Genomic DNA, 24,707 nt, shown 5'->3' on the forward strand with positions numbered 1-24,707 from the left:
CTGGAGAAAATGAGGCCCAAAGGAGGCCTTATTGTTTTCTAAAAGTACCTGAAAGGAAGCTGTAGTTTAGGTGGGAGTCTCTTCTCTCAGGTAACAAGCAACAGGACAAGAAGAAATGGCCTCAATACTTCAGGGGAGGTTAGGATATTAGGAAAAATTTCTTCACAGAAAGGGTTGTCAAGTATAGAACAGGCTGCTCATGGCAGTGGTGGAGTCACCACCTCTGGAGGTGCTTTTAACAGATGTGTAGATGTGGCATTTAAGGACATGGTTTAGTGATGGAGTTGGCAGTGCTGGGTAAACAGTTGGGTTTGCTGATCTTGGAGGTCTTTTACAATCTAAACAGTTGTATAATTCTATTTTATGATGGCAGTGGCCCAGATATTCCCTCCAATCAGAAACAGGAAGAAGAGTAAATTAGAGACATGGACCCTGAGAGCACACCCGTGTGTGCACCCTGAGAGACCCAGTGTGCAGTCCCTGGTTGGGGATCCAGGTCTGCAGACATGGTGAAGAGGGAAAGTCTCTAGCCTTTCCTTTCTGGGTGTTCCCCTCTGTATTTGATGAATGTGAAATTACTGCCCTACTTGTATTTTGACAAGAAATTCTTTTCCAACCTCTCCGAGCTCAAAAGCTTGAACAGCTTTTTCCCAGGGGTTTATTTTTGCAATTGTGCTGCTATTTCCCCTTCCTGGACCAGGGCAGGCTGTGAGCCCTGGTGTTAAGACAGGGGCATCCGTTTGCTCCTCTGACAGTCCCAGGAGAGGAGGTTGATATTGCTCCCAGGGAAGGATCTCTGCCAGCCCCAGATATTTTTTACCCCATCTTGGCTTTGCAGATGAGGGAGCACAGGTTTGTCTGTGAGCCGCTGTCCACTCAGGGCACCCCACTTGTAATGCAGTAGCTGTTCAGATTATCAAAGAAATTCTGTTGCTATATTAGGAAAGTGTTGTGTTTTGCCTGGGCCCGGGCCTGGGTTTTAGCAGGGAAGGGTTCATCTCCCCCACGCTCAAACAAATATTTGAGGAACTCAGATCTTCCTAGATATAAACCCTGTATTTTATTGGGAAGAATAATTTCTTTTCACATCCAGTCATCAGTTCAAAACCAATGAAGGCAAACTGGAAAAAGTTCAGAGGATAAAGGAAGCAGAGGTGATCAGGGAACAAGGAGCTTCCACAACAGGAAGCTGAGACTGTTTTCTCCTCCTCTTGTGTTTTTAATTATTTTGCTTTGCATCCCCAAAGCTATGATTTCTCCTTGCAAACATTTAACTAGACGTGTTAACTAGAATGTTAACTAGAATGTCAGTGTTGAAGTGCTGTTTTAATCCAGGAGTTCATGAGTCTTTGTGTTTGTAGAAGTCCAGAGGACTGTGCTGCCTGAGAGCAGGCAAGGCCCTCCCACAGGGAACATCCCATGTGCTCATCTTGGAGGGGCAGTACTGCTTATGGAAAGACCAAATTTCTGTTCCAAAAACAAAGCTGGATGACGTTTAATGTTGCTGAAGAGCCATGCTCATGATATGACTTTAATTGGAGGGAATGTTTTACCTCAGGCATCAGCTGCTGGACCTGGGATAAGGATTGCTCCCATGAGACCCAGCATTTTTCCCCAGCAAGGCATGGTTTCCACATGAGCTGAGGTGCAGGTGAAATATGATAGGTTTAGTTTAAGAGGACAGGTTACATGGTCTTAAGTTTCTTGGAGATAAGGGTTGGCTTTTTATAGTCTCAAGTTCTTTATAGAAGTTTATCAGGAGTGTAACTAAAACGCAGCTCATGTTGACACACAAAGATGCCTGGAGGAGACCCGCTGCTGGGTAATGTTGGTGAAGCTGTTCCAGCTGAAGCAGGGAAGTACACCTCTTAGATAAGCGGCAGAGGTGTTTCTATGGAAAAGGTGCCTGAGATCTTTTACACTGAGGTTTAACCTACAGTGGACATGGGTGGAAGGGGGGCACTTCTAGTTCATCAAATGTGTGGAGGGTTGGAGATGGCTGATTGTGGGAATCTGAAATGCAAGGAATTCTTAGAACTTTGGGCCTGTAAGCAAAAGCTTGGAATTAAACACAGAAGTTGATCTGAGACCTTGGAAGGGGCTTCAGAACTTGAGAATGTGAATAGAGCGAGAATGTGGAGTTATAGTTTAAAGTAGAGTTAAGTTAAGTTAAGAAGAAGAAAGTTTAGATGTAGAGGGAAAAAAGTATTTACAAATGTAAACAAGACATTTAGAATGTAGTACTGTAGGTTTGTGTATCATAACATGATTGGCTAAGAAATTGGTAGTAAGATTGGCTTATCTTACAGCGTAAGATTGGCTTACATTGTAGCATGAGTCTGTAAGATGAAAGATTTAAATATCCTTGTTGGTAGTGCTTTATTGGTCAAGAAATCCTTAAAAGGTCTTGTAACTAGGCGTTTTGTGACGTTCTGAACCACATAGTAAAGATGTGAGCTAAACTCACCCTTCCTGTCTATGTAGAAGATAAAAAAAAATAAATCACACAATCAAAAACAATTCAGAGGTCCATCTCTAACTCATTCAAAATTCCTTTAAAAATCCCCATAACTGGTGCCCTGTGATAACTGTGGACCATCTCTGTTCACTGGCTTCCTCCCATAGTGGTTTAGTTCAGCATTGGAGCTTCATACCTCAAGGACAGGGATAGGCAGGTACTGTCCATCGGAAAAATGGGAATAGAGAGCAGGGAGAATTCATCTACACAGATGGAAAAGCACTCATCACAGATGGAAGAGCAGTCATTACTGCAGTTTCGTCTCCATAAGCCCAGCCTCAGGGCACTGTGAGAGGAGGAAGGAGGTTATAAATTGAGCTAGGGCTTTTGGAAGGCTCCCCTGGGTTTTCCTTCTTGCCACTCACCAAGGCAGCTGGGCTTGGAGCAGGCAGGCTCTGGGCAGAGCTTAGCAGCTCCTGAGGAAGGCAGCCCATGACTGGCACATCTAGCTCAGCTGCCTTCTGGGACCCCTGTTCCGATCCAATAGGAAGTGTCTCACCACAATAGAAATTGAGTATGAAAAATGTATTTATTTTTACATAATTTCCCATGAGGGAAATAACTGTGAATTGAAAAACTTCTCAAAGTTCGTTTTGGAGCTGTATTTATTTTTATGATTTTTTGCATCACTTCCTATCACTGTGCATTGCTGTTATTAACAACAAGTGCAATTGTGTTAAGCTGTGGAATTTACCAGCATGTCTAAGGGATACTGTTTTCTAGTAAAGGAAATTACATGTGCCAGCCACTCACTGTCAGACTAGTTTTCAAAATAAAAAGACAAAAAAGCTGCTTTTTTTGGACATGCTAATATTAGTCAAAATATTGTGAACTATTATCAGAAATAAAACCAGGACACAGAGTGATATAAAATTCTAAATCAACTGTGGAGGGGGAAAAATCAGTTTTTTAAAATGAAGAAAAGACAATTTATATTGCTATTATATTTGAAAAATGTGTATTTCATTCTGAAGTGGACTGAAACAAATATGAAAAGACATAAATGCTTCTTGAGAATTAATTTGCTGCCAGGCATTTTTGAGACATGATGAGTTCCCATGTCTGCCCATAGCCAGGGCAGGTGGCTGAGATATTGCCAGGAGTAGGAAAGGAAGGAAAACCAGAGCTGGTGTTATTGCAGGAGATGGGAAAAGGGAAGAGATGAGTCAACCTATGTCCCTTCCTAGAAAAAGCTACAAGAGAATATTATCAGGTTTAAGGTTATCCAACACTTCTTCCACCTGTGTCCCAAGAGTGCCATTTGACCACAAATGTTGTACATGCTGTGAAAATCTGGGGCATCCTTTTGGAGCTGTCTTTTCTTCTTTTCTCTTTTCTTATGGTGATAACAGAAAACGCTGCTTTTAGAAAAGGGCAGGGTCTACCATTGAACTTTATGTTGATATTAAAAATGCACTAGACCCAAGGCGAAAAAATATTTCCACTTCACCCTCAGGGTTTTTTATTTCAGACCTTTCATCTGCTCTATGATAATGGAGGAGGTCAGTACATCACCAGAGTGGACCCTCTGTTAGTGATGCCAGTAGCAAAATATTTTGGCTTTCTATGCCCGGGATATATGGAATGTTTTACTTGTGTGAGAAATTCCACTATGTGTGGTGTTTGTTTGATGCTTAGCAGGAGGCTGAGCTCAGTACCAATCACCAAAGACGCTGGCCATGACCATAAAAGGGTATTTGTTGCATTTTATTTCTTCAGGAGGAAGGAGGATTCTTGGTTTTTGAGGCAAAAAGATATAATTAATATATTTATTTAATAATGGAGGGACAGGAAGGATGAAAGAGGGCTAAACCCATTGATGATGGTGTCGCTGTAAGGTCATGGTGTATGCTTTTTCTTAATTAAGTGCCTTACACTCAGCACAGTCTACTCCATTTCTGAGATGAAAATGCACGTGATTCCCAGCATAAATCCTCTCCAGCCAGAGCAGTCAGTGAGTCTACACAGAAGAGGGGGCATCTGCACATTAAAAATGTGTGGGTTTGTAGCGTGGAGTTCAGGAGAGCCCCTCCAATGAGTCAATAAAAACCCACATTTGCTTGCCAATCAGCTGAACATGTTCCTGCTCCGAGCTGGGCTTGGCTCTGACCTCCCTCTCCCCCTTTCCATCCCAGTGGTTTCTCAGTGCTGCTGCTGCCCCAGCCACGCTCGCTGAACCCTGCCAGGCTCTGGCTGCAGTTCAGGGCAGGGATGGGCTTTGGTTTCGTGCTGCAGAGCAGCAGGTGCACGGCACCGCTCAGGTTACAGCGTGAGGGTGGCATGGCACTTAGGAAAGGAGGGTCTGACAAATGTCTGTGTCCCAGACTGGCTGTGAAATATAGATATTTAATCACTATGATCCTCAGCCTGTCATACAGCTCTTTGCTTCACCCATGCATCCTGTGATCCATATGAGAGGGTGAACCTTTGGTGTAAAGATCCCTGGCTTTGGTGTTGGAAGAAGTTCACTTGTTGCAGCTCTGATGCCAGAAGGGCACTGATGTGTTATGAATGTGAAATTCTGTGGTACCAGTGCTGTAAGAAATAATCCCATTGTCTTTACCCCAGTGGTAGGGACTCTACCCAGACACAGCACCTGCAAATCGAGACACTTGTTGCATAGTTATTTCACCTCAAATGGTTGCAAAAAGGGGCAATTATTGCTTTTAGGTGCAATGAGACTTTAACTATTAGCTTGTATAATTACCTCCTAGTAGAAAAAGATTTTGGTTGCCTAACACAGTATATGATGACTTGCCCTCTCCCATGGAGTTGCCTTTCAGTGGAGACTGTAATTCTCAGGTTCTTCGAGGGGAGGGTAGATGGAACGACTCACCATGGCAGTTTTCAATCTCTTGTGCACATAGAGGAGCAGTCCAGCAAAGACCAGAAAACAGGGCCAGGATTTGTTTGTCTGTCAGGAGGTGGCTGGCCTCCTGGATGCTGGGTGTGAGGTGGCCATACCAGAAGCTGGGCCACACAGTGATGATGAGGGGCCCAAAAGTAGGGACAACAAAAGTTAGGAGGGAGGTGAGACAAGGAGGAGGTGGCAGGAGAGACACATCATGAGATGTGTGACTAGAGGGGGTCTTCTGGGACCTCTTACAGCCTGTTGCAGTAGAGACCTGAATTACAGTCCCAGTAGGGTCAGTTCCCTTGGAGCCAGAACAATCTGTTACAGCTTTCACAACTTGGTAATAGCATTGCTAAGAACCACTCTATAAGGGAAGCTGGGGAGATGAGTCCAGCTCCTGGATGCCATTCTTTGTAGCTGGTCCAGGGCAGAGTTTTTGCTCTTGAGGTCACTTGTTTAAAGGGTGGAGGAGAGATTATTATTTTCACAGAGTTTATGCTGTCTCTGTTCTGTTGTCAGGGTTAGTTATGCAGGCACTCCCCTAATTGGGCTGTGTTCATTTCGTGCATGGAGTATCAGTGCCTAGTTTGTAAAGCACTTGGCAAAACCAGGCAGACCTTAACCTCCCATTTCTTGGAGCCACAAGACCCAATATCTACAAAACTTTTCCAATACCCTGTTGAAAGCACTTCTCTTGGCAAATGCTCCTTAGCATAAACCAGAAACTAATTTCCAGGCTGTCTGACCAGATCTTGAATCTAACCTTTTGCAGGACTTTTCCATGCAGCAGTCCTAAAGTAAGAAGGCTGGTGGGCTGGCCAGTTACATTTATAGCTGATTTTTTGGCATGGGTTTAATTTTATTAAATACAGATGTTATTCTGAGGTTTAGCTTCTAAAACTGTCTGCCTGAGAAAACAGGCACTTTCCCAGTGACTTGGTCTCAGTGGTTAGACCAAGAACTGGGCACTAAGCCATATTTATGTACGCCGAGTTTCCACTGATGAATAATTTAAAATAGTTTTCAGTGGCAGTGAAATGATAACTTGGAGCACAAATACCATTCCTTCTTTCCAGTGAATGCAATTTGCAGAAGCAGAACATTTGATTTACTTAGAGATATATTAAAAAGTTTCAAGAAATGAAAAACTTCTCATCTGATATCCGTACAGCTTCACTCTCCCTTTTTCCTCGTTGCTTTCAGAATCAACAGGGCATGATAAGACATGCACGCTTGGATCTACAGCCAAAAAACCCTGAGTTATGGTTTCCTGGCAAAGCTGGTGTAATGCTTGACTTTTCTTAATATTTTGTTTATTGTGATCATCCAAGAGACTTCATTTCTGTCCTGCCTATTCCAGAAACAAATCAGTCGTGTGGTCTGCAGTGGTTTAGAACTGCTGGATTAGGAGGCAGCAGTAGGACCTCACAGTCCTCAGCTGGTAAAAGCCACTGAGGCAGTGTTGCCCTGTGCATGTGGTCACAGTGGTTGTCCCTTGGTGTAGCCAGAAGACAGGAAGCTCTCCTTGCTGATGCTGTTGGATGAGGCTCTCTGTGACATTTATTGTGGTTAGTCTTGATTTAGCCAAAGATACTGGCTCTTACCCAGCAGGAAAAATTAAATGTCACCACTAGGAATTAGCCTTGTATTTTGGCCTTTAGGGAGACTGCCTCTGAGAGAGATGGATGGCTACGGCAGGCAAAGTTTTGAACCAGGTTCACAGTTACCTGGGGCCTGAAGAAAGGGTTATCTCAGGAAACCTGCCCTTAAGTGCTGTATGGGTGTGCAGTGCCTTGATTCTCATTCCTGTTCTGTTTCATGTCCCACTGCCTGCCTCACGTTTCTGTGCCATCCCAGAGCTGTTTGCTGCCATTAATATTTCTCACATAAAAGCCACTTGGAAAGTGCATCTCTCACTGTTCTGAGAGGCTCCTTTCCCCACTGGGGCACATACATGTGTCAGCTTTTTTCTAAGTGCATTTGAGACTCTTGAGTTCAAATCCATGCGTCAAGTGCCTCTTCCCTGGCTGCCAAGACCCTGGGGGCAACCTGAGAAAGGGGATGGCTTCTTGCTCCCTCAGAGTGCCCTGGGAAGAGCAAAGGAGCTCAGGGCATGTTCAGCTGTTGCCTGCAGCACTTGGATTTCCGCTTCTGCATGCAGAACAGAAAGCCACTAAGGACTTCAGAAGCTGCAGTGTGTGACACCGAGGCTCTCCAAAGCTTTGTCATTTATTCCTATTTACATTAACACCATTTATCTTTTCTGAGGCACTTCTTCCAGGGCTAGGCTTGGAGCCCCTGAGGAGGGGATAAGGGTAGCACTTACTGTATGGCAGGAAACAGGCAAGTGTTGGCAAGTTCTGTTTTTTCACAAATAGCTTTATCTTTGATCGGCTTTAAGGATACCAGTTGTTCTCAGACAAATTCCTGAAGGAGCACACAACACAATAGTTGAAGCCCAGCAAGTCTGAACCTCTTGAGCTCTGCTTCTGTTTTCCCCTGGGACACCAGATAAGTGACTGATCTCTTGGTACATTGTTCTCCCCATTGTGAAGATAAGAAAAATTTGTCTGAGGAAAGCAGTGAAGGATTAAGCACTTTGAGGGTATTGAATGAAGCCACTGTGGTTGATCTGAATTACCCATTTTGGGGCAGATGGCAGCTGATTTCAAAATGACTGATACTGTTAGATGTGCCTGAAGAAGGAGAAAGGCAAGTGTGCCTGCTAACATAGCTTTACATTAGTGATTAGAGGGCTTGATGAAAATAGCCTACAGACAGAGACCAAAAAATGGCGACCTGAAAAAGGGCTTAAAAATTAGGGATGCTATGTATTTACAGGGTCATTGAAGGAAAAGGAGGAAGGCTAGCACTTCAATGCATTGAACAGCTTAGACTCTTGCTAATGCAAGAGTGAGCAAACAGGAAGAACTAGATATCTTAACACATCATTTAATAGGTGTAATAGACACGTGCTGTGATAACTCACGAGGCTGGAATATTAATAGAAAATAATAAAACTAACTCTGTATGGTTAACAGAAGCTTTCCTTTCATGACTACATGGTCTGAAATGCAGCTTGAAGAAAGAGATGAGCAAATTGCAAATCTCTTAGTAATGCTACAAGGTAATGAACACAAGCATAGAAAACCAAGAAGGGCAGTCTTTTATGAAAAAAAAAGAAAAAAAAGGAGGAAAAAAGAGAAAAATGGGGAAAGGGGAAAAAAGAAAAAAAAAAAGAAAAAAAAAAAACTTTTCTGAGAGGCAGGATATAGTGGTAAACGAAGAATTCCATCCATGCAGAGGCAGAGCTGGAGAGAAATGTAGAGGAACACGACCTACTCAGCTGGCACAGATTTTTGGTGCAGAGGTGGGTAACTTTTTGGAGAGGAGGTTGTTTCACAAGTGATTCCCTCCAAAAGGGAGGGAAGGGAATGGGAGGAGCTGGCTGGTCCTCTGAAAGCTGAAGGGAGTGTAAACAGGAATAGTTATGAAATGATGTGATGATACTTAGGAAAAAGTGACAGTATCAAATTGTTTAACATTGACTTGAAGAAGGAAACCTTCAATAAATATGAAGAACTAATAGCTGAGACCTCATGGGAAGGAATCCTAGGGTGGGGGGAGAATTAGACAGAGATGTCATTTCCTTAAATAATTTATATTAAAGGGACATATATTATTAATTGATATTAAGGGCACATATATTATTAATTGATATTAAGGGCACATGTATAAGTTATCACCTTTCAGAGAAAGGCTCAGAAGGATGAGTGAAATGGTGAAATCAGAAGCTCTCCATTTGCTTCAGACAAAGGAAGGATGCCTCTAGAAGGTGCAAACCAGTTTGCTTTATCCAGCACAAACAGTGTGGTAAAGGCTCTAAGTGAGAAAAGGCTATTAAGGACGTAAAGGGCAATAAAAGTTGTTCTGTAAGAGTTGGGGTCTCTGGGGAGGCTCAGTGGAAAAAGCCTAGCAAATAAAGCTAAGAAATCAGAGCGGTTTTGTTGTGGTATCTTTGTTGGGTTCTTTTGGTTTTTTTTGTTTTTCTTTTTTTCCCTCTAGATGTCTAACATAATGCTTGCCAAAAGCAGAGGAGAAAGGGATGGATTTTGGGCTGGAATAGAGAGAGAATGGGTTGACTGGGTAAGGTAAAGCATGCCCTGGAGCAGTTCTGCCTTTGAGAGTCTGGCTCACAGGCAGGCAAAGTTCAGAAGACTGGGAAGAGAGCAAGCAGAAGGAAAAGAGAAAAGCTGAGCAATTATAGATGTATTGGCTTCACTTGAGTAAAGGTTAAAACAATACAGCAAACCACTTCAAAGTAACTAGGAGTGTGTGTGTGGGGAAGAGATGATTAACAGTCAGCAGTCCTGAAAAACTGCATCAAACCAAAATTAATTCTGTTTTAGTGGTAGCTGGAGGGCTATTGAAAAAGCCTCAGATAGCTGCCATGTATCTTAACTGTCACTTGTGGCATTTTTAACAAGTAAACTGCAGATACATGCTTGAGATAAAATTCATAAAACTGTGAGTGCCAGATTTTTCAGAAAAAAAATACATTAACAATAGATATTGATGACTGATAAGGAAACTTGAAAGAGTCATCAGAGGTGTATCCCATCCTGAGTCTGGTATTCAATATTTACTTCTACATCTTGGCTGACAGAATAAAGAACACACTCAGTATATCTGTGAATGGCACCATGCTGGTAAGAGCTACAAGCACACTGAAAGATAGGATTGGAATTGACTGGTTGGAGAAATAGTCTGAAAGAATTTGGATGCAGTTCAGCAAAGACAAATGAAAGATTTGCATTGCCTGATGAGGCATCTGGCTCTGCCAGAAAGGATCTGCCAAAATGGATCATATTCTGGGAAGCCATCCTCTGTGTGCTGATGGTGCATAAGGATGTTACTTTTAATCACTCCTGGGTGAATTCTTGTGCATGATGTGCATGGTCTGCAAGGAAAGTTATATGCCCTTGTGCCTGGGTCAGCTTTGGTAAGGCCTCAGCTGCAAACCATGGCTCACTTTGGGCATCCATCCAGAATGGGCTGAACTAGCTAGGAAGGCCCCTGGAGAGCACCAAGGGTGATGTCCTTCTGATAGATTAATGCATAAGAAGTGACTGAAGAAAGAGGAACTGCTTACCCTTAGGAAGGCTAGTGTAAGGCATAACAGCCTTCAGGATGTAGTGAACTTGGAATCACAGAATCCCTGCACAGAACAGCCCCAAGAACCACAGCTCGTGCCTGAGAACATTGTCCAATGTGTCTCTGTCAGGGTTCCTGCTGTGCCCAACCACCCTCTGGGTGAAGAACCTTGTCCTGATATCTAGCCTAAACTTCCCCTGACACAGCTTCAGGCCATTCCCTCTGGTCCTGTCACTGGGCACCAGAGGGGAGATCAGTGCCTGCCCCTCCTCTTCCCCTCTTGGGGAAGTTGTGGACAGCGATGGGGTCTCCCCTCAGTCTACTCCTCTCCAGGTTGGACAGATCAAGAGACCTCAGGTGTTCCTCATATGGCTTCCCCTCAAGTTCCTTCACCGTCTGCATGACCCTCCTTTGGTCTCTTTCTAATAGCTTTTATACCTTTTTGGGCACTGTGGTGCCCAAAACTGCACACAGGACTCAAGGTGAGGCTGCAGCAGTGCAGAGCAGAGTGGGACAATCCCCTCCCTCCACCATCTGTACTCTTGGCAGGTAGCACAAGGAACGTAGGGGAAGCAGAGGACCACCTTTGACCCTCCTGGGAGAAGACAAAACCTCTTGAAATTGAAGTAATGAGTTTTATGTTAGATAATACAAGGAAAGACTGCCCTAGGGGGAGGAAACTTCAGTCCTGGAATAGGCAATTGAAAAACAGCTGGTGCTGGAGCTTTCTATGTCATTTTTGGGGAAGACAGGCAAGCCCCTGCTTTGAGGTAAAGGACAGATTTGATGACCTTTTGATATCCTTCCAGTAATTTTTGATTTCATGACAACTGTGGGGATGGTGTCCCATCAGTGGGATGATGCTCAGAAATGCACCTGTACTGGAAGAAGGGCACCAGCTGTAGGCTGATGGCAAAAGCTCCAGAGACTTCAGGGGCAAGAGAAGGAGCAGGGCAGGAAGAGTGAGCACCACTAGCTGAGTGGGAAGGTGAACAACCTGAGCAGGCATGGGCATTGCAGCAAGTGGTGTGTGGAGGAGACTTGTTCCATGGTGTTAAGAGTGCCATGGTGCCATCCACAGTGCAGCTCCATCAGTGCCACTGGCCACTCCAGGTCCCTTGACATGGGGCTCCCATTTTCTATGTCACTCCCTTCTAGCAGCTCTGCCTGCCCTTTCTGATGCTCCACTCACATCTGTATTGACTCTGCTTACCCTCACGCATGATTGATGTGTTTCCTTTTCTTTGCAGAGGAAGAGAGACAACTTCAAGCAAACAACCGGGATTTTAATCTGCAGTTTGAATATGCTGTAAGTAACCAGTGTGTGTTGTTTCATGCAGATGTAGTCGCAGATGTAGCTGCATCTGTTTCATGTCTCAAGTGCTGTTTCAAAGGGGTGAACAGAACTGCATGCCAGCTATGGCTCTGCAAACCAGGCAAACACAAGCCAGATGAACCATCAGAGGTGGATTGCTGCTAAGTCAGCCTGAAAAACGGGCAGCTGAAGGAGACGCAGTTCTGGAAATACATGACACAGTGACTTTGCACACTTACAGAAAATTATTTGTGAGTCAAAGCATTTGCAGGATCAGGCTCCAAGGCCTTTCAATAACGGTACCTGGGGGGAGCTTTCTGTGGAAATTTGTCTCCATTTAAAGTAAAACATGAAAGGAAATGTGTCAGTTCCTCAGCTTTTGCAGTGAAATCATCTCTGTCAGGAAGGTTTTGAATCTGGCCCGTGTGGCTTTCTGCCAGCTTTTCTGCCAGATTCCTAACACTCTACTTAGGTTCACTTCTTAGGTGCCATGAAATCTGTGATTCCAAAGTGCACCTTGACACAGGCTGGCTGTGTCCCAGGGCTGCCAGGCTAATTTGCCAGGGACCCCCTTGGGCAACTTCATTTCCAAAGCTTCTGGACCATTTTTTGATGCAAAGGAGGGCTAGCTCTGCCTCTAGATCTGTCCTGCCTGCGGGGGCATCCCCTCTGTGAGGCTGCCCTGAAGCTGCATTCTTTCAAAGTGTTTGCAGTTGCCAATTAATACCAAAGTGAATTTTGTGAATTTCTGTCCTTTGAATATCTGAATTCCAGTGGTGAAATTAATAATTCAGTTACTTGGGAGCTCTTTGAATCATGTTTTTGTTTAGGAACATCACCAGTATTTTCTTGGCAAGAGGTGAAAACACTAAGCATTTTAGAACACACTAATTTCTTGTGATGGGGACAGTATGACTTGCCAGCAGGTTGGACTGATGGCAACATGTGGTTTTCAGTAGTTTTCGGCCACAAACATGGGTTAGAGAGTCCCAGTGTCCAGAGATGCTGCATATGTCCTAAGTATGAAATGCATGGCAGTTAATATATGTGAAGTACTATGCAGCATGAGTGTCTTATCAAGACTGGTGATTTGAGACTGGGGAAGTGAACTTGATTTGCACACAACCTGCCAGTAGCGTGCTGAGATGGTTATTGCCACTACACATGGATTTGTCATCTTCCACTGAATGGCTGCAATGTGCAGTAGTGGGACAAGAAAGTAGGAGGGAGATCGGCAGGTATGTCAGGGTAGAGGCAACAAGCAACTCTTCTGGTTCCGTGTCTAATTCTGTGAAAAGCCACTCAGAAAACTGACTTTGCATGACAGTGCTTCCCAGCTGATTGCTTGATTGTGCCCAGGGGTTTGCAAATAGCCACAATTAAGTAGACAACTTTGAGAACACTTCAGAATTTCGGTAAATCTGTGATTAGGTGATAAAGTGAAGGCAGCCAAAAAGCCAGCTCAGTATAATTCGTTAAAACTTGGCAGTGAGTTTTGGTAATCATGCCCCTCATTTTAGTCAGCTATGGCTCATGATTTCTGGAGTTGTGTGTAGATTGAGGCTTGGGAAATTCAGGAAACTGCCCAAAATGCCAAGCCTTGAAGTGGCAAGTGGATGGTGAGGTACTAAGAGACTTTAGGTGGTGATGCAAGAACTGCCCTAACTGTAAAGTGCTGCACAACATATCCTAAGCTGCTTATTTCCAATAAGTCCTCGCAAAAGTTCAATTTATTAATTCCATGTTACTAGAGGGTATGGAAAGAAATAAACTTGCTCATAACTTACATCACACCCCATGCTGTAGATTGATGATGAACGTGGAAATGACAAAAAGGGAGACAGTCTCCTGGCATCCTCCCATAACATATCTATGGTGCTCCTGAAAGTTAGCTTTTCCAGGCAAGGGTACCTTCCTCACTTTCAGATTTGTCTCATCATGGTGGGGTTGCTCTGCTAAACACTGGGATGTGGTTCAGGGGGAAAGGACCACTAAGAACCAAAAGAAACCCACGAATATAACAAAGCTTTAAAAGTATTTTAGAGACAGTGAAAGTCACAGGACTGAGTTTCAGATTTCTTGGTAACTCAAGGCCACATTAGCCATAAAACCTATAGAACAGGTTCTTGCAACAAAGCCAGGTGAGGTGGTAAATGTTTCTTTAGGGTGAGGCGGTTGCTGAGAAAGGCCAGTAAGGAAAAAGAAAGGGAAATGCAAGCGTAGATGTTGCATATTGACTTTCTGGTGCAGCCAGGCTTTCTGTCCCACCTGCTGTGAAGATTTGAGCCTTTCACTAAACGGGCAGTTTCTATTATGTAGGCATAGATCAAAGGTACAGGGGTGTATTGTCCCTCTTTATCACAGCAAGAGCGGGGAGGTGTGAAAGTACAACCAGAGGTGGGTGTGTTGTCCCTGAATATCCCTGTTCCTGGTGGGACTTCGTCCCTTGCCGGTGCAAAGTCTCCGGGATATCTGTGAAGGGAGAAGAGACGAACTGATAAAGACTTGAAAACTCTATTGTGTGTGGAGTCTGACATCAGCTCTGGCAGCTGCTGAAGGGTGGCCCTCGTGGAATGAAGCAAGACTCCCGAATGGCTCAAACCAGCTTTGCAGGAACCTGGTACTGCACCGTGGAAAGCCATGTCTGCCACGGCATGCAAGGGCATGTGCACCTCCATCACCCTACAGCTTCAGGAGACTTCAGAGGGCAAATTCCCTCCCCGAGCTGGCAGAAAATACAGGAGATGCTAAGCAGCAGCGTGTCCCTGCCTGCCACACTTCCCCAGCCATGATGCCTCAGTAGTTAAACAGAAGGCTTAGAAAAATTAAACAAACTTTAAAACAAAGTGCTGTGCAGTTAACTGGAAGGGCTGAGTGTGAAGGTATGAACACTACCCACCAGCTCACAAAATTAGTAAGGAATGATTCAGAAACAAAGTGTGAATGAGTGGCATGAAAAGGCACTTAGAGCAGCACAGGAAAGGGCTCAATGTAGGTCAGTAAAAATGAAAAGTCAAGTCCCAATCCTGTGTTTATTCACAATGCAGACAGAAAGATCCTTCCTGAATTCAGAAAGAAGTTTGTTTTGTGTAAAAACTGAAATAAAGTGGAAATATTGCTATACCACATCTGCAGGGTGGCAGATGTGGTATAGCAATATTTAAGTACTTCTTTCAACTTAATCTGTCTGCACTCACCCCAAAATAGCTACAAAGGGAACAGCCTCTGTGTGCCCACCACGATGGGCTCTCCACCAACAATCTAGAGAGGAAAATCTCTTCTGAAGAGTTTTAATGTTGATCTGATCCTAGTTCCTTTTTAATTCTTTGCTTTCACATTGGAATTTAGCACAGCTGCACTGGGACGTCATGAAGGGCTGCGAAAACAACTTTGAAATTGGCTTTCAGACAATAGGAAAGGAAATGCAAGGCCTGTGAGTCAATGACAGATTTCACCTTGGATCAGGACCCAGGGTCAAGCCAGCATTCTTTCATCAGGACCAGCAGCAAGGGGGCTGCTTGGACTCAGGTCACCTGATGAAGTCTCTTGTGGAACGGGAGGGATGTATATGACTTCCTATAGCCAATACACATTGCCTGGGCTGGATCAGCAGCTGGGCTCTTATCTGTTTGAAATTTAATTGGAGAGCAGGGAGCTCTGGTAATGGCTCAGACTCGGCTCCACCTCCTCTGCTTGCATGATTTGATCTCAGAAGGCTGCCTGGTGGGTGATCCTCAAGGTCCTTATCAGCATGGTCAGGGTTGTGGCACCAGCTGCCCTCTCTTCCTGTCTCAACCTATAAATATCTCCCAGTGTCTCTCAGGCTCAAGGCAGAAGGGAGTGTGGTGTGATGAAGTGAAAAGTGGTCTCAGTAGTCCCTGAAGGAATAGCTACAGCAGCAACCTGCACTGCTCTTTAGTGAGGTGTAAGTTGGGTCCATCTAAAGAGCACTTGAGGCACTGTCAGGGAGCAGCCAGAGTGGGGCTGTACTTCGAGAGGGGCAAGCTGGAAGGGGAGATGATCCAGCTGAGCAGCTCAGGCAGAGCTCCCACTGACCAGTGTGCAGTCCTGCAGCATCTGGCTGGCAGGGACAGGGCAGGATGCTGGTGATGGGATCCATCCTGACCATTCCAGACAAGGTGAGGTGATGAACCAGGTCCAGGGCCCTCTTAGGGAACCCAAGCAGAAGTGGTGAGAGACAGGGCTGAAGACAAATCTATACCAGAGGTCTAAGGTTGATCAAAGAAGTAGAACTGGATAGATATATCAGGGAAACAAGGACAGACAGTCTGGAGATGGGAACTTCTATAGCATAGCTCAGGTGAGGATAGAAGGCTCCTGGCTGAGCAGAAGTGAACTCCTGAGCTCTGGACAGGGTTTTTTTTTTTGTGGCTGGAGACACCAGATAAGGTCAAGGTCCTCAAGGCATATCAGGTCCCTGAAGCACATAAACATTGAGCTGTGCCAGATGTGGTCTTCAGTGAAGTCCATAGACTCCTTTGGATCAGGTCTTCATCAGATTAAGTCTCATGGAGAGAATACTCTTTACCGCACTGGCTGGGAGTCTTGTTGTGTGAGACCATAATGAAAACAAAACAGTGGTTTGGAGTTTGTCTCCTTTGCACCACTCAGCAGTGCTCTGCCCTCCCCTTCTTTCCTCCTTCCTGACAGGCAGCAGCATCAGAGGAGAGCACAGTGTTGTTGGAGGGGATGCCTAAGAGAGAAGACCATTAGGTTATTGTGCTTGGCTTGTCTGTGAGCAATGACATGAGGTTACCAAGTCGTGCCAGCCCTGTGCACAACCATTATGATTAACTGCTCAGTAATTGGATGACACTAGACTAAAGGAACTACACAGGAAAACACAACCAGTGATCATGCTTTCCTACAGATTTTCATGGCATACCTCATATGTGATGAGATCCTGGAACTCACTTCATTAGTGATGTCAAGAGAGGGTCGAGGGGTTGCATATGTAAGACATTCCTATCCTTTTTCTGTTTAAAGAAAAGAAAAACTGGGGGTGGGGGGTGGGGGGAAGAGAGAACTGTGCTTTGGAAATTGGCATTTTTATTTCTAGTGTTTGGTCAGTCTGTTACTCCTGGGAGTTTACTTTTTTGCAGGGACTTTTACAGGGACCAGATTAACACCACCACATCCTTTTGGCCTTTATCAGTCTTCTGTTGAGCTGGGACTGCTGCCTAACATCAGGAATAAGTCAGTGAACTCGGGAGTTTTAAAACTGATCTGATCTGACTGTTCTGTACTCCCTGTGAAAACAAAGCCCTGGTGAGCCCTGGTGGCACATTATGCACTGTTACATGAGTTTATTAAAATTTTTCATGAGCACATTCACAGCACTGTGATCACATTTCTGCTTATGGCTTCTGCGTTCTTTCCAATGGTACTGCTGCAGTTAAACAGAGTGCCATGGAATTGCACTTCTGCCACCTCCTCGGAGAGGCTTTACCAAAACACCTGGGAAGCACATTTCTGCTGCTCAGCTGTTCCATTGGTCTGTGCTACACAAGTACCGACAGAATTGCCAAGTGTTGTGACATAACACCTCCCTGTGGGGTCACCAAAGTCTTGCTAAAATTTACTTGGGGTTAGGTTGTCCAGCTGCTGGGAACTATTATGTCACTGAGCCAGGGGTATAAATTCAGTGGGTCAGTACCTTGCCATACACTTTAGCCCCGGTAATCTAGCCACAAAGCATCAGTGTCTCTTATTTCCAGTGACTTTTATGGCAAGGAGATGATTTGTTTGCTCAGCGATCTAAGGTAGGAGCCATCTGCTGAGTTTTGCTTGCTGTTGGACGTCACAGGCGGGCTTCTGAAAACACCCCCAAAGTAACAGCTCATCCGCCAGATCTGGACTTGTGTAACTGTGGAGAGATGAGCACTATTCTTAGGGACAGCATTTTGGTGGAGTCACACCTCCAGGAGGTGTGAATCTAGCCCCTGAAAAGAGCAGATGAGAATAATCCCTCACCCACAGACAACATTGCTCTGGTGTCAAGCTTCGCATCTGGAGAGCTCCAGGCTGCCTGTGGGTAACCACGCTCAGACCTGCTCATTTAGGACACAGGTGCATGCAGGGACTGCCCTCACACAACCAGAGCTCTGGGGCATATCAGGGAGTAAATGTAAAGCTCCCCATCCCCATCTTTGTGCTTAGCCCATAGAACTGCTCTTCTTAGCTGTTGGTTTTCATGAATCTATAGGAAAATTAGAAATTTCAGTAAGGCCTCTCAATACGTAATTGCTGTTACAAAGATTATTCCTCTCCATGACTTTTTCTCTATGGGAGTTTTCCCCACTGAAGGTAGAGTGTGGGCACAGTGAGGCAGATGATGTATTAGAGGCATTGCTTGTGAAATGATGGCTGCATGTGGACCATTTAATGCGCTGCAGTGATGCAGGCTCCTGTAGCACCCCTCCCACCCCAGAGTCAGGGTCTGGTCCAGCTCTAAAGAGTGACAGGGTTTGATGATGTTAAGCATCACAGAAGAGGATAAAATCAAGAGCAGAGGCCAGTTGAGATCTCCCTGTAGCTGGCCAAGAGCCTGAGCTGCCAAAGCACACAGCCCTCTAGTATTGTCTGAAAACATAATCAACACCTGAGAGAATTGGGTTTGCTCAGCCTGGGGAAGAGAAGGCTTCAGGGTGACCTAGCTGTGACTTTCCAGTAGCTGAAGGGAGCCCATAAGAGTGATGGAGAGGGACTTTTTACAAGGGCATGTAGCAGACAGGGCAAAGGAATGGCTTCAAACTAAGATTAGATACTGGGAAGAAATCATTTACTGTTGGGGTGTTGAGGCACTGGCACAAATTGCCCAGAGAAGCTGTGGGTGCCCCATCCCTGGAATTGTTCAAGGCCAGGCTGGAGCAACCTGGTCTGGTAGGAGGTGTTCCTGCCCGTGACAGGGATAGTTGGAATCTTTAATACCCCTTCCAACCCAAACCATTCTATATTTCCATTATTATGTGATACCTTGCATAGTGCTTCAGCCGTATCTGTGATGTAGAAATGCAGAGTTTTGATTTGGAAAGGCTGAACTTTTCTCTAGTTTGTCAATATAATTTGCTATTGCTATGCCTCTAGCCCCTGAGGTCCATGAACAAGTTATGTGTTTAATTAGATATATTTATAGTAATTACAAGTTCTTTTTTTCTGGTGATTAATTTTAATTATAGATTCTAGAAAAATGAGAAGATTCATGACAATACTCCCTGTCCTTACCCTCAGGTCTAAAGTGCCCTAGTGTCCCAAAAGACGGTATGTGCCCAACAATATAATGATCCTGAACAACTATGGAGAAAACACTGACTATCCAGATTCCTGCAGTTAAGCATTTGGAAGTTGTTATGTCTGGGGTTTTTACCATGCCTAATGGCAATAGGAAATAAAATGAATGGCTGTGGTTCATTCAGTGATTTTCCTGACGTAATTAATGGACAGAAATAGAAGGCAGGAATTGAAATAAACCACTCCCATTCTTTTCTTATTCCCTTCTGAGATTTTTGCAGGCAAAGATCTATAAACTTTATCTGAGTGTTTACTGAGTAGTTTTTCCCATGTTATATGCAACCCTCTGAAATCTGTTGACGCACAAAGGTCAAGTCCCCTGCATTTACTTTTTCCTGCAGCAACAATCTTCTGTTTTTTCTTTAAGTAATTGGTCATAATAGTTGTCCTCAGAATAGTGGGCAGATTTCTTTATTTAGATCTAGCTTTTATTAAAAAATTTGCTAGACTGTGTGCTTGATGGACACAGTCTTGTCAAGCAATTTAGTTCCTAGTATGCTGGGTTTGCAGAGGATGCTGTTTTTCCATTGCTTCTGTTTCAGCAGCGTTCATGGAGCCTGTCCACAACACATACCCCACAGTTAAGGATTTTGAAATAAACCAAATTTAACCACACGTCATGGCATAGACAGGGTTAACCACACTTGCAGGTAGCTGCATGATACCAGGAGACAGGCAATATTCTATATATGATGATCACTGATAAATATATTTTCTTGCTGGAGTCCAGTCAAGAGGAGGATTTGGCTAGCTCTTCTACAAAAGCTGTTTTAATTTCTGCCCTTTTAGAGATTTACTCATTTGGCTTGTCCAGGGGATAAAACCTGATTTTAATGCTGAAGAACATCCGCTGTACAGTGTGTCTGAAGGTAGAGAAATCCAGTAACTGCCAAAAATGGAATAGCTTCCCCCACACATACCTTTCAGTGCTAACCTGAAATAATTGGTTTAGTGCTGGAAACATGCTGATGCATGTCAGTGTAGATGTCGAGATCCCGGATTAATGCAAGGATAAGAAGTGGGCTGTGATTCATACTTAGTAGCTTCTGTCCTCCCACCAGCTTACCAATATCTAAAGGCCATTACAAATACCACAATCACCATTTTCTCTCCTGTTGAACCAGCATATTTATTATGGAATTCAGGTGTGCTTGACGTCTGCCGCCTTGTGCTGTCACAAGGAGGTTCCCTGGAAGGGGGTTCATGGGCATTGTCTGGAGACCCTCTAGGGGGAAAAATTTATGGTGTTCTCACAACAGGGGGGATTCATCCTTCCAGAACCAAACCTGGACCTTTAAACATCATATGGAAAGATGGTCTAGCGCACCTGAAAACTAAAGGGACAGCAGCAGCTGGTGGGTCAGTAGGATGCATTGAAACCTGTCTGGCTGGTGGCACATATTGGACCAGACTGGTCAATCATCATTGGTTAAGAAAATACCCCATTCTGCAATATCAAGCTTAGGTCTTTCTGTGGTTTGCAAAAGACAGACTGGGGAGTAACCACTTCTTGTGGCTGGAGGGGCCATCTGAAATTAGAAAAGGAAACTGGAAATAGGGAACAAAGCTGCAGCTCACTTACTGAAACAGTGAGTTCTTGTGTTAGTGACTGTTTGAACAACACCACATCCAAGTGATTTTTGTGGAGTAGAGACAAGCCACCCGTTGAAGCTGCTGAGCTGAAAGTTTGCTGAATGAGCTGAAAATGATAATAATAATGTCATATTCTGCTCCTGGGAGGACGTATACCTCCAGTAGGGTTGTTTAGCCAATGGGTATTTCAAAGCATCTGACAAAAAGCATCAGAAAAATTTCTGTCTTCTGGTTACGGTTCTCAATTTTCCATGTGCACTGTGTAAATAGAAGACTATTAATAAAGGGAAGATGTTGTGAGCAACAACATACCTGCAGCAGCACTGGCATAAGCCAAGCATAACGTTTTCACCCATTCCAAGAGGAATTCTGTGTTTATCTAGATTTGGCATGCTTGTGTGGGGGAAAAGGAAACGCTCTTTGAGCTGCTGTTGGGAACTATTGCTAAATATAAGCAAGTAAGACACAGTTGAAATGTGTTGTGCTGTAATTTTGTTTCCTGTTTTACCAATCCTTATTTTCATTTTTTTCCTACAGAACAATTCAATTAAAACATCGAAATACAATTTCTTCACTTTCCTGCCTCTCAACCTGTTTGAGCAGTTTCAGCGAATAGCCAATGCTTACTTCCTTTTCTTGCTGATTTTGCAGGTATGAAATCACTGTGCTGTTTCCAGCAGATTGTTCTCTGTTATCAAAGCCAGTCTATGTTTGACAGGTGTAATGAAGTGCAAGCTATAGTCCTGGTGTGAATTAGCATCTTAGTAAAATCTTACAGTACATAGAAAGTAGGGCAGAAAAAAGCAATTTTCTCTTTTACCTTTTTATATGAGAGTTTGAACTAAATGAAGGAAAAAAAGTTAATTAGTTTTCAACAAATTGTGCAACTTTTTCATGCCCTGCCCTACTGTCCCTTTGTGTCTACCTCTGAGTGCTCCTGGCTGTCCTCAGTTTTGCATTACTTATTCATCCTGTAGTGTAAAGCCAAGTTGTGTCTTACCCACAGATTTTAAGGTAAAATCCACAGGCAGTCACAAAGGAAAACAGCAAGAAGGACACCACCTATGCAACCTGTGGTGTTTCCCTGGGAAGGAAGGAGTTAACATCAGCAAGGCTCAAGGTTTTGGCTAGTTTGCATAAAGCTGGATATGCTGCTCCCCTCTCCAGAGTGAGGGAGATGCCCAGTATGGAGAGTGTCAGCCCTGGCAGCGCTGTTGAACCCTGTGGATTGCAATGGCATTGTGTTGCACTTTGCTCATCCCTGCTGCTAATGATACCCTGAAAGCTGAACGCACCAGATAAATTGATATCAGAATTTCTGCCCCTTTGCCCCTTGCTGTGTACTCTGCCATTGCTGACTCATATCAGAATACACGTTATCAAAAGAAGGGTATAATTTTGATTATGTTTCAAGCTTAATGTTTTAAAGTTGATCATTTCACTGCACACAAATTTGCAGAATAACATCTCAAATGCTTTTTTTTTTTTTCAATTTCAGCTCAAAAAAGCATAGGTGAAATGTGGTTAAGCCTTCAGCATACTACATATGGTCCTTTTTGCTTATTTGCAGGAAATGAATTTTTGAAATTACAGTGCATCTATGTTTTTCAAGAGAAGATGCCTTTTCAGCTGAGCTGGGAGCACAGTTCCTGCGTTGTTGTGCTGCACTCTAGCTGTTTGTCTGTCAAATTCATACTATTTCAAAGTATTTGCCTTAAATTATTCCACTGTGTGTTTTGCTAGGCCATCTAGGGTTGACTATATATAAGAGCACACAGCTTTTTCTTTACATCAAGATAGCCTAAAGAGGGCAGGCATTAGTCCACATGTTCCTCACTCCATCCCTGTGGGACTATTCCTGCCTCAGGAGTGGATATGATGGCAGGCTGTGGGGACTCTGTCTCCCTCTCCTTTGTCACAGAGCAGTGGGACATGCATTTTCCAAGGGAGGTGAGAAGGCAGCAGTTGCAACCTGTACAGCTGAGCAGGGCTATGGTGCCTCTAGGATCTGGGCTATGACAGTGCATAAATGTTAATTTCACAACGCACATGGAATTGACAATTCCCAGATCCAAGCTGAGGGACACACTAATGCTGGTTTCACGTTGCTTCCACCCCTAGTGCTGCACTTCTAGAGGAAGGGGAGAACTGTGTGGGGATGAGGCATCTCCCTCTGCTTGACTGACAGCCTAACAGAACCACCTTCAACTCTTTGGCCCTCTCACTGTCAAAGATGTAGGAAACAAAAGCGGCTGTGCTGCTCCTGGGACAGCAAGGTCAGCTCTGGCAACAGCTTGCATTGTCCATTGATGCAAAATTTACTTCAGCAAAATGTGAGAAGCTACTGAAACAAAGAACAGAAGCTTTTGAGGGCTCTGCACAGCTGGTTTTGCTCAGACGGCTCTTGAGTCCCTCACAGCAGTCTTGCCCATGTCAGTACTTCCAAAGAAATACCCTGGGGACTTGGTAATCTTGATTCTGCAAACAACAATAAAGAGCAACCCACTACACTTTCTGACAGCTCAATTTTTCTAACTTTAATTATAGCTTGTTTTGGAAGGAAAACATGGGTTCCCTGGCTCTCCCACCTTTGGAGGGGGCGGATCACATATCAGGGATGGAGCTACATTTGTGTCTTTATTCTATATTCAGGTATCATAGAAAGATGTTGTCTGCAGCTTGATTAGGAAACAGTGATTTTCTGAACTGGCAGGAAATGTCTTAACTCAGATCTTTTCTTCCTACAGTTGATTCCTCAGATTTCCTCACTGGCCTGGTTTACAACAGTGGTGCCCCTGGTGCTGGTGCTGGCTGTATCAGGAGTCAAGGATGCCATTGATGATTTTGTAAGATCTGTATTTCTGACCTGTACTTTGGAGTTGGTCTGTGATTCTTCAGCACAGTAACTGAAATAAACTGCTTAAACTCAGCTGGTGGCAGGCACTAAGATGGGGTCTGAAATTAAGTCCCCAAAATCTATAGTTTGTTACTGAAACAGGAGCTAGAATTTCCAAATTGCTGAACAGCCCAGCAGCTCCATTGACTTTCTCTGAAACTGCTCAGCATGTCTGAAAATGTGATCACTCATAGATATGTCTGGATGCAGGCACAGAAATCTTAGGCTTCCACTTTGGAGAACTCATCCTCTGTCATCTAGTACAATGTAGATGGAAAAAAATTTGGTAGGAAGCAAGTGCTCAACCCACTTGTGATTTTTTAAACTTGCTCAGCTTTGGCCAAAGTCTGCTGCCATTCGAGCTAATGGTCAAAAGCCCAGTTGACTTCACAGAGTGATATTAGAATTGAGTTTAGCATCTGATTTTCTCTCATTATTAAAATGATTTTGATGTCCAATGGAGCAATGCCAGAACATCAGTGACCACTTTCCGTATGAGAGCAGAGGAATGAATTTCTCTGGTGTTTACAGACTAAGGTGGGTGGGAGCAATGCCAGCTGAGTCAGAGCTGTGGTAAAGTGACATGTAAGGCTCTACCCTCCTTCTTCTCTCCAAGAGCAAGCCCTTGCCTGTTGTCCTTTGCAATCTGGTTATGCTCTGTGTCACTGCCATAAACATGTGCTGGACACTGACTCAGTTGTGACCCTAATCTGCCTGACCCATTCAGGCAGCTGGGTGGAAATCCAAAATGTTAATGAACTGCCTAGGGCTCCTGAGTGTTTGGTTTCCTGGAAATGCCTTTTAACCTGCTGATCCAATTTTCAGAATCGACACAAAAGCGACAAACACGTCAACAACCGCCCAGTCCAGGTCCTGATCAATGGCATGTAAGTCCTTTTTGCTGTAGTTCTCACAGGGAAAAGCATTTTATTAGTAAATATTTTTGGTTTTTTGTGTGTCTGTGTGCACGATTCTTAAGGATCACTAACAATTTAAAATTGAATTGTGTTTCACACCACTAGTTCATCATGCAGTTTTGGACTATGTGTCTGATTAATGAACCCTA

At 44.1% G+C, this 24,707-nt stretch overlaps 1 protein-coding gene across 4 annotated transcripts in view; it reads left to right on the forward strand.

Moving 5' to 3' along the window:
- The window catches only part of LOC134432513 (phospholipid-transporting ATPase ID-like), an 85,701-nt gene that overhangs the window by 19,797 nt on the left and 41,197 nt on the right, over nucleotides 1-24,707 (forward strand). For all 4 annotated transcript variants that reach the window (XM_063181348.1, XM_063181347.1, XM_063181346.1 and 1 more), the window contains exons 3-6: nucleotides 11,777-11,835; nucleotides 21,283-21,396; nucleotides 23,493-23,591; nucleotides 24,467-24,528. In XM_063181348.1, the coding sequence (XP_063037418.1) occupies nucleotides 11,777-11,835; nucleotides 21,283-21,396; nucleotides 23,493-23,591; nucleotides 24,467-24,528 (334 nt within the window). The remainder of the gene's footprint in view (nucleotides 1-11,776; nucleotides 11,836-21,282; nucleotides 21,397-23,492; nucleotides 23,592-24,466; nucleotides 24,529-24,707) is intronic.

The sequence above is a fragment of the Melospiza melodia genome, chromosome Z (assembly GCF_035770615.1).
Source record: "Melospiza melodia melodia isolate bMelMel2 chromosome Z, bMelMel2.pri, whole genome shotgun sequence".
In the NCBI taxonomy this organism is placed as follows: Eukaryota; Metazoa; Chordata; class Aves; order Passeriformes; family Passerellidae; genus Melospiza; species Melospiza melodia.